This window comes from Podarcis liolepis (assembly GCF_965112155.1).
Source record: "Podarcis liolepis genome assembly, chromosome: 4".
Taxonomy (NCBI): Eukaryota; Metazoa; Chordata; class Lepidosauria; order Squamata; family Lacertidae; genus Podarcis; species Podarcis liolepis.
The window spans coordinates 38,563,353-38,576,638 of NC_139558.1; the positions used below are offsets into that span (position 1 = coordinate 38,563,353).

The 13,286-nt window shown below is 40.3% G+C and overlaps 1 protein-coding gene across 1 annotated transcript in view; it reads right to left on the bottom strand.

The window, feature by feature from the left end:
* Window positions 1-1,797: 1,797 nt before the first annotated feature.
* Window positions 1,798-13,286, bottom strand: part of ANOS1 (anosmin 1) — a 100,357-nt gene continuing 88,868 nt past the window's right edge. The window contains exons 10-14 of the mRNA XM_083501924.1: window positions 8,720-8,817; window positions 7,324-7,495; window positions 6,640-6,860; window positions 6,368-6,506; window positions 1,798-5,918 (exon numbers count right to left, since the gene is read on the bottom strand). Coding sequence (XP_083358050.1) covers window positions 5,860-5,918; window positions 6,368-6,506; window positions 6,640-6,860; window positions 7,324-7,495; window positions 8,720-8,817 — 689 coding nt within the window. The 3' untranslated portion in view covers window positions 1,798-5,859. The remainder of the gene's footprint in view (window positions 5,919-6,367; window positions 6,507-6,639; window positions 6,861-7,323; window positions 7,496-8,719; window positions 8,818-13,286) is intronic.

Sequence of the window (13,286 nt, forward strand, 5' to 3'; positions counted from 1 at the left end):
TATTTAAATCCAAAGATGCCACCTTGATTCAAATAGCAGCTCCATAAAGGACCTGAAAAATTATCGTAGCATTGAGAACTTTAATAACAGAGGCAATAGAATATGGTTACCAGATGTCCCTGGTTCCCGGGGACAGCCCCTAGATCCACCAATCTGTCCCCGGGCAGAATCCTGCCCCCCCCCCCCCGGAATGTCCCCGGATTTAATGTAATGTCCCCAGATTAATCATATGCCTGAGGACTTCCAGAGAGGGAACATGGCGGGCACATGCAGGCTCAGTGGCAGCCTCAACAAAACCCCGCTGCACCTCTGGCTTGTGAGGAGACACTTCCTAGAGCCCGAAGCAGTCATCTGGTACAACTCCAGAGAGGGTCTCCTCAGGAGCCGGAGGTGCAGTCAGGCTTTGCTGCAACTCTCCTGTCTAACAGCTGAGGTGGGAAAAGAAACCTCCCTCTCCCTCAGCTCCCTCTTAAACAGCCCTGCTCCTCCTGCTTGCTTGCTTGAGCCGGGTCTCTGCTGCTTGCTCAAGAGGAAGAAGGAGCACTTTTTCATGCCTTTAAAGCCCCCTTTGCTGCATTCTGCCTGCTTGGGAGCTGAGCTTCCAAGCCGGCAGAAAGCAGACAGAGGCTGTTGCTTCAAAGTTAGGGGGGGGAGAGAATTGTCTTGCCTCTTTTGTTCCATTTTGCGTGTTTGTGAGCTACATTGGACTGCCTTCCCTCCCTCCCTCCTCTCTGTGTTACTGTCTGTCACCCCATTTTTTCCTCCTCACTCATAAACTCTTCCCAATTCTCCCGTAGTCTTTTCACACATTTGGTTCCCCAACCCTATACATCATTATGTGCTGCATGTATGCACTGCTTCTTCATTTTTCTTCCCTTACACCCACCCCACTAGCAAAAAATAAAAGGGGAGGAATGTTTTATGTTTATTTTGGGGGGTGTTTATGTTGGTTCCCCCTTAACAGCTCTCCTGTTCCCTCCTTATTAAAAATGAACCTTAAAAAATTAAAAGGAACATTTAAAAATATTAAAGGAGGCTACCTCTGCTTGCTTGCCTCCCTCCCCTTTGATAAAAAGGGAGATATTGGTGGGATGGGGCTTAGGGGGGTACCTTCTGTGTCACAATAGCTGTAAATGGAGCAGGGAAGCCTTATGTTCTTTTAAGCTGAGGCTGCTTGAGTTGAGGTACCTCCACTGCAGGGGGTTGGCCTAGATGCCCCTCCGAGGTCCTTTCCAAATCTGTGATTCTGTGATCATCCCACAGTCATATTCTCAAACTCTGCTTCCAACTCCATCCCGCAGGTTTCTCTCCTCCTCTGGACTTCTCAAGACAGCAAAACAACTGATATATAGATGTAATTATGGATAATAAAGCATGTAATTTTTTTTTTAAGTGTCCCCGGATTCATTGAAAAAAATCTGGTAACCATACAATAGAAGAAACATAAACTGGTGTGGAAGAAACATAAATTGCAAACTGGTTAGCGGGAGTTTCCTGAGAAGCAAAGAATGTGTGTAGCCCATGCACACCACCTTTCAAGTTTCTTTAAGAAAACAGCAAACCAAGTGAGAGCAAGAATGCCTTCTGCCTAGTGCTGCACAGTTGTTTAGAGCAGGGTGTGGGTATGCTGAATTTAGTCCTCCCTCTCTACCCTAGATGCATTAGACTAGAGTATAAAACAGGGGCTATGAATGACCAGCCTCATGCATAGGTCAGAATCGCAACCACTCTCTCTAGAGAACTGTGGTTATAGGAAGGCACTTTGACTCAATGAATTAACAATTACATGAGACTAAATTTCTATATAGAAGGGTAGTTTATTACTTAAACTTATGTACAAAATCTAAACATTAAAATAATGAGGAAACAGCAGCCTATTTACATTTTTTTTTACAAAATGTTTTTACAAGGATTATTCTAAGTAACATTGACACACACAAATGAACCATTTTTTGTAAAACATATATAAATAAATACTGACTTTTAAATGACTGTTGTAAAAACATGATTTCTACAGCCAATTTAGTTAACAGATAAGTAGTTTTGTTATCTCCACACTACAATATAATTACATAAAACAGAAAAATATTTTTACATATAGAACCTCTATTAATTACTTTTCAAATTGTACCTTACCAATATATTCAAGAGAGGTAATACAGCTATAGACTTCATGCCTATAACTGAATTATGAGTTTTGGCATGCAAACCATATAGAGCCATCAACATCTGTAGGTATTAATTTACTAATTTAAATAAAGTTTTAATTTTTTTATAATAAAAAAACATGCAACAACATATAAGCATCATATTCCTGGTTACAATGTGCAAGTGTATATGACATTTATAGCAACTTGCATGTCCACAGGTATCAATCAAAGGTTTAAGAACACTTAACAGCCACAACAAAAGGATTAAGGAAAAGGATATGTATTCTGAAAATAAATAAGTTAGTATTTACTGGTATATCACCTTTTTTGTCAAGGGCAATACATTGGAATAAAACTATTTGGGCCCTGATCCTATATTCTTCAAGATCTGGTTGAAGGCAGATGATATTCTTGTAGCTAAACTCATCCCTACACAGACAAGCCCTGGCATGATGATATAACTCAGTGATTTCAATGCCGTTTAAGTATCTATTTAACTGTCAGAACTGCACAGATAACAGCTGAAGTTTTACTCTCGATGCTCATGGATGTTCACTGATACATGTGATTAACTTGATTACTTGCAACTGATTACATAAACTGATGCTATTGAACAGCATTGGCCACATTCACATCCAACACTCTACCATAGTTTAGGGCTAAAATCCAAACTGGAGAGATTAGGACTCAGCATGTATGTGGGTTTTTGTTCTATCTATTGAACAGAAAGAAAAAGCATTACATGAAAACTGAATGCATACAAGCTGTTCTCAGTCCCTCAATATTTGGAAGCTGTCTCCATATAACTATGTTCACCATCCAGGTGATATGAAATGGCACAAAAACTATATATGATTGCAATGCTTGAAATGTAATGGCTGCTTCATAGGTGTTAAAATCTTCTCCTGATACTGTGGTGAAGTGATGAACACATGTAACCTCTCTGAAACAATGAATTGTATTTGCAACAACAAGTACAGAGTTGTTGCTCAAGCCCATAAATGCCTAAGGAATAATTCAATGACATCTGCCTAGTAAGCCTTAGAATGTTGCCTCCACACTTTGTTTTCTAGCTTTCTTTATAGAGTGGCTTACTTTAAAAAAAGAAAAGAAAAAGAAAGCTAAAAATCCAGGCCTGCTGTTGAGGGTGGGATGAGAGAATGAACATGAAGATGAACTAGGCATTGTTCAGAATTCTACACCCTCCCATGAACTTAATCCACTTTCGGATCCCCTGGCAATTATGGTAGGGTTGCCATATTTCAAAAAGTAACATTCCTGGCATCCAAAAAATTTTCCCTGCTGTCATTTTTACACCCAAAAACCAGGATATGTCAGGAATTTTCCTGATGTATGGCAAGCCTAAATTATGGGAACTACTTTCAGATGTAGTTCAGATCTTCTTTATTTATAAGTACTGGAAAGCGACACCCCATAATCAAGTTTGACTGGACTTAACCATCCATGGGTCCTTTCCCTAGATTTTTATTCTTCTCTATGAATACAGAGCTTAAAATGAAGGGCTAATGAAGACTCTTTAAAAACAAAAAAAAACCATGTGTGCTTAGATTTATTTTTTTTAGAAGATAAAACATAAAAATATGAAGGAAAATGTCTTCTAGGGCTTATCACCAAAATCAGAACTGTGCATTCATTAACATGCAGGATATCTAGAAACTTTCTATCAAGCATGTTGATTTATGCTTACAAAGCAAAATGGGCAAGAGAAAAATGATTAACTGTAAATCTGAAGGCGTCACCCTGTACTATTTTGCTGAAAACATGTGGAAATTATTTAGGCTAATAAAGTTTGGCTGTGGTGCTTCATAACACAGTAAAGGAGGTTTCGTTTAAAAAAATATATTCAAAATCCTCTGAGGTGTTGCTTAGTTCAATAAAATGACATCAATATTTGAATATTTAAGAACACATGTAATTCTAACAGCTTCATCCTGAGGATCATGTGTATTGGAATTTCTACATAAAGCTCTCTCTGTATCTGCTTCTATGTTCATTTACATTAGAGGTGGAAAACCTCAGGCCTCTCTATCCAGCCCTCAGAACTCTCAATAAGTCACAAATCTTCCCAAAGTTAACACCCCTCACTGTCCTTGCTCTGCACCCTCCTCAAATGCATTTGCCTGGCTGGAATGTGTTCTTGAACTGTAATAATGTCTCTTGCTTGCCCGAGAGATGGAGATATTGGCGGAGTGGACTTCTGACTTTTTCATAACAGGAATGTAGCCTACTGTACAAAGGTACAAGTTGCCTAGTCCACTTTTTTCCTCTAGTCTATCCAACCACTGCCAGGTGACCTGGAAAGCTCCCCATGTGAAAATATGTCCTTCAGTCTGAACAGGGTTTTCCTTTCTCTGATTTATGGGCAAGAGAACAGATTGCAACAAGCATTCTTGTGCATGCACACAAAATGCACTATTATTTAGATATTAAACCTCTTGTTTGGGGGAGGTGTAGTACCTCTGCTGTGGGACACGTCATGCTCCTTCTGGTGTAGTTTGTCCACCTTTGGTCCTCACTCTGCACTCAGCTCTTACCTGTAGGTCCTAGAAGCTGTCAGCATGTGATAGCAGCCACACCTCAGAAATGGCTTCAACTGGCCAGCTAAACCAGGTGATGGTAGCCAATGGGTCTCAAAGCCTCTGTAAGTTAGGGATTGCCCCTGCATGCAGAGACAGGCTCCAGTGGATTGAGCAGATGAGACCAATAATGGATCTAATGGTCAAAAAGGCAGTTTCTGCACATGTTGTAGATGGAAGTGAGAGGCAAATGGGGATCATCAACCTGGGAAGGTAGCCCATCTAGGAAAAGGAAAACTCTGATCATAAACCTCCACTGCCTTGCAGGCTATCTTTGGGAGAAGAAAAGGCTAAGGAGTAAACCATACACAAATCTGGAGGAGAGTCCCTAAGATGTTTGGATGGCACCTTGTACCCCTCATTCCAGCAACTCCTGCCATTGTCTCTTGGGACAGATGGATGCCAACAAACCTCTTGTATATTTCTCCTAATGCACACACATTTCTGCCAAGATCATCTGGGATTGGCAGCGTTTACAAATGAATGATAATACTTTAGCTGGGGGGTTGGGTTCCCATCTGCCACAGTGCATCAAGGGTCTTCATTAAACCAATCAAAATATGAGATTTGTGGGTGGTAGCCATCTAAACAGTTACTCTGGCCCACAGAAATAGAAGTGGGAAGGGAATTTATACTGTGCAGCTAAAAGTGGTTGTGCTTGTATTGTAGCTGGAGACTGCCCTGTCAACAGATTCTGTTTCTCTTGACAAATTGTTACAGGATCAAAGATATAGTAAATTGATAACAGATAAATGTTTGTTTACATCTATACATTTAAAACTCTCTATAATACAAAAAAACCACCATGCACATAGACAGTAATAAAGACTGAGAAGAGTGTGAATGTCAAACAGTGTACGCTATGATGCTGGTAAATCACTATATTCATATACTCTTTAAATTTTCATAGACATTGGATGTTTCTATTTACTTGAATACCGTGATCCTTGCCTGGCATACTTCATCCTGGAGTTCATAAAACATTTTTTTCAAATGATGAGCATCCACTGAAAGCACAGACCATTTCATAGTCCAGTATAGATGCATTTTTCTGATATTTTCGCAAGAGCTCTTTTATGTTCTTTTCCAGTTAGTTAATAATCCAATGCAATTTAGTACTTTTCAGGTGGTGGCTTATAATGATGTGAGTGGTGTTGCTTCAGATGAGGTCCTATAAAGGAAAACATTATAAATCAACTATGACTGATACAAATCTGTATTAATGTTGGTAGAAGAAAAAAATATTTTCTTTTGCATTACTCTGAAGATTAAATAAGCGGGGGGGGGGAGGTTTCTGGGCGGTGGAAGGCTGGCAGACATGTAAGCTGCTCATTGCGGCACCGATAGTTCTCCTGCTTCTTAGAAGTCTGGTGCACAAACCTGAGCCACTGAATCAAGGCCACGGTGTATGGTGAATTCTGGCAACAGGGTTTGGTTCCACCATGTTTAAATGAAACAAACAAAAATAACCTCGAGTGGGTATTCCATCAAGGTTTGTATGGGCATCAAAGTACCTGCCAGGTGTGATCTGTACCTCAGAAGGACAAATAATCTTCTAGTAAACAGATATACTACCTGGACATCTTTCAAAATACTTCCCCATAAATTGTCAATACTCACTGTGTGGAGACATCAGCAGGTCAGGTGTTCGGAATGATTTTATTGTAGCCGGTCCCTCTCCACCTGTTGTCAGAACTTGTACTTCTAGACGGTAGAGGGTTGATGGCCTCAGGTTGGGAACTGTCAGTACATAATGATCCTTAAAAGAAAATAGGAGCAGTAAAAAAAAAAAGCATTAGCTAGATCAAAGATGTTCATTACAATGGTGCATATGTTATAGTCCCCTCAAGTCTTCCCTCCTATCCCACAACACAGAAGTAGCAGATACTTACTACTGGCAGTATTTGTGACTGGGAAATAATGCTGTTGGGCAAGCTGTTTTGTCTGCTCTCAGTTGTAACCTCTGCCCAAGTGACCTGGAACCCTGTCATGGGTTGGTGAAGATCTACTTTTGATATTTTCCAGGAAAAGTGCCCAGTAATGTTGATGTCCTGGACAATGAAAGAGGCAGAAAGATTCTCGGGCTTGGCCAACACTTTAGGGACAACTGGAACTGCAAAAATCACCATCACAACAAGAAGAAACAATATATTAGCATTTCTTTCGAGCTTAAAAACATAGACACATAAAAAATATAGACACACAGAATTCTTTTACTTGTTCTACCCCTCTCTATTTTTCTGATTCTCACTTTTCCTCCCTGCATCCCTCCCTAGAGGGTTATAGGTAAGGGACAGTTCATTCTTCTCGGGGTTCTGAACTGACTGCTTGCAGAACTCTCCACCACCCCAGAGTTCCACCTGCTTTGACTTGCCAACACGCCTATTTACAATGAACTCTCTCATAATTTTATTTTATTCTAATCTTTCAGAATGGTTTTCAAGAGCAACCAGATTGTGTATATTGTGATTTTATGTTGTGAGCCGTCCTGAGATCTGCAGGTATTAGGAGTGATACAAATTCAATACATAATAATAAAAATAAAAATTCTGCCAGTTTTCCAGATCTCTGCTTACCTCCTTCAGTGGGGCAACTGATGTGCTTGTGCTTCTTTCCTTTAAGATCAGAACAAGGCGGAGTAGTAAAGAAAACACTTTCAGCCTTTAATTGGCCTTTGGATCTTGCTGGCTGGACTGTAACTTTGTATTTGCAGGAAAATAACAGGTCTTGAAGAATTATATAGTTTTCCTACAAAAAGATAGTTTACATATAAATCAGTTTCTTATCTTTCATTTGAGGTACCTTGCTTCAGATTAAATCTTTACTTCCACCCCTACATCAAGCTATCTATGCCAAAGTGGTTTTGATTTAGAAAACAAGATTACAAAAATTAAATGACTAGTTTCCTTAGCATGCAGTTAAGTCATCTTCTGCTATCCTATCCTAGTCAACGTATGCTTACCATCATCCAGACACAAACTATCTCCAAACCCCAGTTCAGAGTTTACACCACCCACCTAGCATCTGGTTATGGAAATGAAAGTTATGGCTATGTGGCATCAGCATAACGGTAGCAATTCAAATCCAAGCTACTTGATGGCATCGCAGCACTCTAAAACCAAAGGACACAGAGTGGAAGAGTAGTCCTCAAACTACTTGACCATCTAGAATTTATGGGAGCCATCACAAATCAGCAAGTCTTGTTCTTTCTGATGTCTTACACAGTAGCAGCATGTGTGGCGGAGCTGCCATCCCAACACCAGCATCACTAACGCTTATCTGGAAATGGCTGGGGCATGGTGGGGGTGTAGTGAGATCAGGGCTATGTGAATGCACCAGTACAGCTATGCAGTCCTGCTCCCTGCCCAGGTAAGCAGCAGTAATGCCAGTGTCAGGAAGGAGTTTCCATGCAACCACTACTACACACCACTACTAACCTTACATAGGCCAAATGGACAGGGGGGAAGAATGCAATTACATTTTCTTACAGCTTGCTTACAGTTGGGAATAAAGATGAAGGATATAAGTCACATGCCACACAGAATAGGTAGCTTTTGAGGTGTGCTTTGAAGATGGGAGGGCTGAGGAGGCATAGGGGGGACGTTCAAGACATAAAAGCAGCAAGGAAGAACAGCAGTGTCATTTAATGTAGGAGATCTTTGGCTGACTCAGGTGCTAGAGATGGAGGATTTCATGGATGGGATCATAATGACAAACAAGGACCATAAGATATTGTGAGGTTTCAAAAGGTAACGACAAGGAGTCTGTGCTAGATATGGAAGGGAATAGGTACAGGATGATAAATGGGATAATAGGAGAGGTAGGTTTCCTCTGTTGTGGCTCCTCTGAAAACAGTGAGAAGAATTGGATGCAATGGATTTTTTATAAAGATAGTTTCCATACCCCCATATGTTCTTTATTAAGATACCCCTCTTTCTATTTTCAATTTTTGATTACTAAAGTTCTACTTACATATGTTATACCACTGGATTTTTCAGACCCTTTTGTATCATTGTGCAAACAAGACTCTGGGAACCATTGGACATGATATCTGCTCCTGCTACTGGCATCTTAATGGAACAAAATAGGAAAATACTATTTACACGTTAAAATAACTTGCAACTTTTAAAAAATCACTGCCAGTCCCTCATCATTCATAAGTATTTCACAATTTCAAGTACAAAAAAGGAAAACATAACCAAGTAAAAAGGACACAGCTAAGCCAATACATAATATAGCAGAAATGTAAGAAGCAGTTGTTATTTCCACAGAAGACAGAATAGCCTTCTCTTGCAAAATATTTGGTGAATAATCAAAGGGAGTCTGTGCAAACTTTCTAACTTGTTATACATTCAGAGCATTGTGATGCAGCTCCACACAAGACCTAAACAGATAGTGAGAAGGAACCATTTGCTTCATATTCTCGTTGAAAGGTTGCATGCACCCATGTTATACCCAAGAAAGAAACATATTTCAATTTCTTGGTGTGGAGGACATTCTAAAAAGAATACTGCTTTTATATCTCATTAGTGGAGAACAATATGAATGAATGAGCATTCCTATTGATTCTACAAAAGCAAAAACCTTAAGAAGGCCTGAGTCAGCAATCCTTGCTTAAGGGAATACTTTAATTAAGATCAGTATCAGCTGCATGAAAAAGAGAGAGAGAGAGAGAGAGAGAGAGAGAGAGAGAGAGAGAGAGAGAGAGAGAACTTTCTTGTGATGACACTCACTGGTATGGAATACTAACACCCATTTTTTAAATGTCTACCTCTTTTTTGCTGCTATTTTACAATGGCACCCTCATTTTGTGCTGGTGCACACCCAATATATGTGTACCAACAGCTCAAAAAAAATTAACCAATAAACCAAAGGTGTAATACTTTATTCCTGTTTTTCAGTGTTTTTTATTATTGTTAGTTGGACATTTATTTCAATGCAAGATTTCACAAACATAATCATTTCTGTATTAGGACCTGTTATCACAATTACTTTTACATGAGGTGACCATAAAAACAGCCTGCCCATGATGACCTCTAGGTGTTTCTAGTCTTAGATGGCACAGTGATTTGCGCATGTTCTGCATGTGTGGCCAAGCATCAAATTCAACTTGTTGCACTATAGGCCATATTAAGGTAGACTTCAGTTACATAATGATGGGGTGAGCTCAGCTCAGGACAGCGTTAGATGATCTATTTTGTCTTATTCAGTATAAGAAAGCTGCCTATGACACAGGCACAGTTGCCCATGAACAGGTTCTTAGTAAACAGCAGACTAAGTACTGCTTGTTCCACTGTGGTTTGGAATCTGCCACATCAATGAAAGCCATGTGTAAATCATGCACATCAATCAACAAGCAATGCTTGCTCTCTAGCTTATTATATATTTCCAGTGCAGTCCTTACTGTTGAACCAAGGTTTATTTATTAGCTAGCACCCTTTCCATTTGCTGAAAATAAGACTGGACAAGTTGAGTGTAGGACAGGAGATTCTCTACGTGTATGCATGATGGTTGTGGTACAGTGCTGATCTATGGTGGATTTTGCTTCATTAAAAACCCAGAGATAAAGTTTACCATCCAACCACTACAAGTATTCAGATGGGAAGAGCAGACATTGTACGCTACACTGAGAAACTGCAATCATTCTGAGATACTCATATATAACAAATCACTCGGGTGTGCCTGAGTATAGTACACAGTTTCATATTAAGTGTGAGCAACACTTATCATTAAAAGGTAATTGTGTTGCCCCCGACACTCCATGTGCAGCCTTTGGGGAAAACAGTAAATGACCCAAAGGATAATAAAATAATCAGCACAAAACGAAAATATGCATCCCACATTTGACGTAACTTGGCTAACCTCATGGTGACTGGGGGGGGGGAGCCAAATAGCTCCTAGAGTGTTTGAATATAAGTACTCACAAAACTGAACATCCCTATTGAATACTTGAGAGCAGTATCAAGGTGAGCAGGGCAGAAAAAGAGGGTGGTAGTAGCAGCAGATACTCCCATAACCTCAGCATGTGTCTTCTCCCACAGGAGCTGTGGCTACTAGTCTCAGAGTCCTTATGGCAAAATGACCAAAAATATTCTGGGAGTGCTCTCTCCACCATCCCTGCTGCTGCACATAAGTTGCTGGGCTCTCAGGAAACAATCAAAGAGTGAAGTGAAGTGAAGGAAGCAGAATTGGTGATCCACAAGTACCTTCAAGTTTTTTTGTGCACATCAGAACTGTCCTTTCAGAAATACTTGATCCCTTTTTTTGCTTGTGCATCCCCAATAGCTACCCAATTCTCCAGACTGCCTCCAAAATCTCATGGCTTTCATAAGCACTAGATTTCTCATGCCACTTCCTTCCACCTAGCCCAGCACCAATGAGATCAGAGGGCCAAGGGTGAGAAAGCTTCTTACTTTAAATGGCAAAGTGATCACAATTACTGCAGTAAGTACGAACCGATTAAAGCCTTTAAAAATTAGGGGAAGAAACGTTTTACTTTAAAAGCTTGCGGATATTGACACGGAAAGGACTTAGAGGCTTCTCATACAAATGTGAAACTCCCAATTCTATATTCATCAAACAGTGGAGCAGAGAGGGTGACATGAGAAACTTTAATTTTAGCAATTTCAGTACTGCACATGACCCTAATTGTCACATGCAGTTAATCATCTCAGGCTGAGAGTTGAGTATGCATCTGTTCCTGGCAACATACTCCCAGAGTTGTCAGCTCCCAGTGCCAAAGAGTTAAAAGCATTTGAGTAAGTTCCCCTGTGTTACATAAATAGCACATAATTTCTAATTTCACACAGCTAAAATGGCCAAAAAAATACAGCCGCAAGCACCCCCCCACCCCACCCCCTCATTGACAAGGGTTGAATTCAGGCTGTTTGTGGGATCTACAGCATTTCTCTAATCCCGGCTCTGTGTCAAAAGGAGCAAATGAAAGACATCTTTTATTTTTCCAAAACAGAAACCCATTGTCCTCACCTAATTGCTATATACTTCAGTGACAATTATACCTAAGTAAATCATGAATATTTCCTAAACTTATTATACTACCTCAGGCATGTGTCTATTCATGTTAATACGCATCCCAAAGTGAATGTATTATTGCTATCATAAAAACAGTATTTCAGGCTTAATTTCATTTTAAAATGTGATTAAGATTTTAACAAACTATTCCAGATACTGCATTCTTTGCATTCCACAAATGCTTTCAGACAGTGTGGCATACTGGATAGAGCACTATATATGTGAACCTGGCTTCCAGAGATTTAAATCCCAGCTCAATAATTAACTCGCTGGGTGGCCCTGAATAAGTGACATACTCCTAGATCCCTGTATGTGAATAGCAACAACATTAGTCACTTACAGCTCATATAAGGGGGAAATAGTTTCTTTAAAAAAGAAAAAAGGATGTTGTCTATTACAATATACTCAGTGAAGTCACATAAAAAGGAAGATTATCCCAAGGGAAAATAGCCTTGCTCTTCAAACATCACTAACTGATTAATCTAAAATGACAGGAATAAGGAATAATATTCTAATTAAGTTTTTATTTTGTTTTTAGGGAAATATTATATATATATATATATATATATATATATATATATATATATATATATATATGCAGGTTTTGGTGTCTTCGGGTGTCTTCCCGTGTAAGAGTTGGGGTGTCTAGGCGACGTTTCGACGAGGTCTCACTCGTCATCTTCAGGCTGGTGCTTTCGGCTTCTTGTTACTGGAACAGAGCAGGATCTCAGTGTTTGAGTTCCTATAAATACTGTTGAGGGGGTGTGGTGTATAGCCTCCAACGTTCTGGGCAGAGAGGAGGTTCCCAGGTTAGTGTGCCTTTTCTTCTTTTGTTCCTTAATTACTTGAGGGATATCTTGAGTGATTTCTTGAGTGATATTCTGAGTACCACTTAGGTGGGTCATTAGGTGTGGATTAGTTGCTAAAGCTTTCGTGTCTTGACCTCTTGAGCTTGTGAAGAGTTTTTCTGAGAAGATGGCTGTACTGCACTTAGTTGTGCTCTGGCTTGGCTTCGTGTATAGGGGCGAGTTGTGGTTTTGTGCCCTGTGCCAGCCAGATCTGTGTAGGGATTGCAGGGGGGTGCAGCATCCGGAGGTGCCACTATGGTTTGGTTACTGGATGGTGTCTGTAATTTATCTGTGGAGAGGGTCTGGGTTTGGGTCTGGTGTGGTTGATTGGTGATGGCGTTCTGTGTGCCTCTGGTTCTGGTGTCGGTTTTTGTGGGGAGGGCTAATTTCCAGATGTCTGGCAGGCGGGACGTGTCGTCACGCTTGTTCATGTTGTGAGGGTAGAGAAACACCCTCACAACATGAACAAGCGTGACGACACGTCCCGCCTGCCAGACATCTGGAAATTAGCCCTCCCCACAAAAACCGACACCAGAACCAGAGGCACACAGAACGCCATCACCAATCAACCACACCAGACCCAAACCCAGACCCTCTCCACAGATAAATTACAGACACCATCCAGTAACCAAACCATAGTGGCACCTCCGGATGCTGCA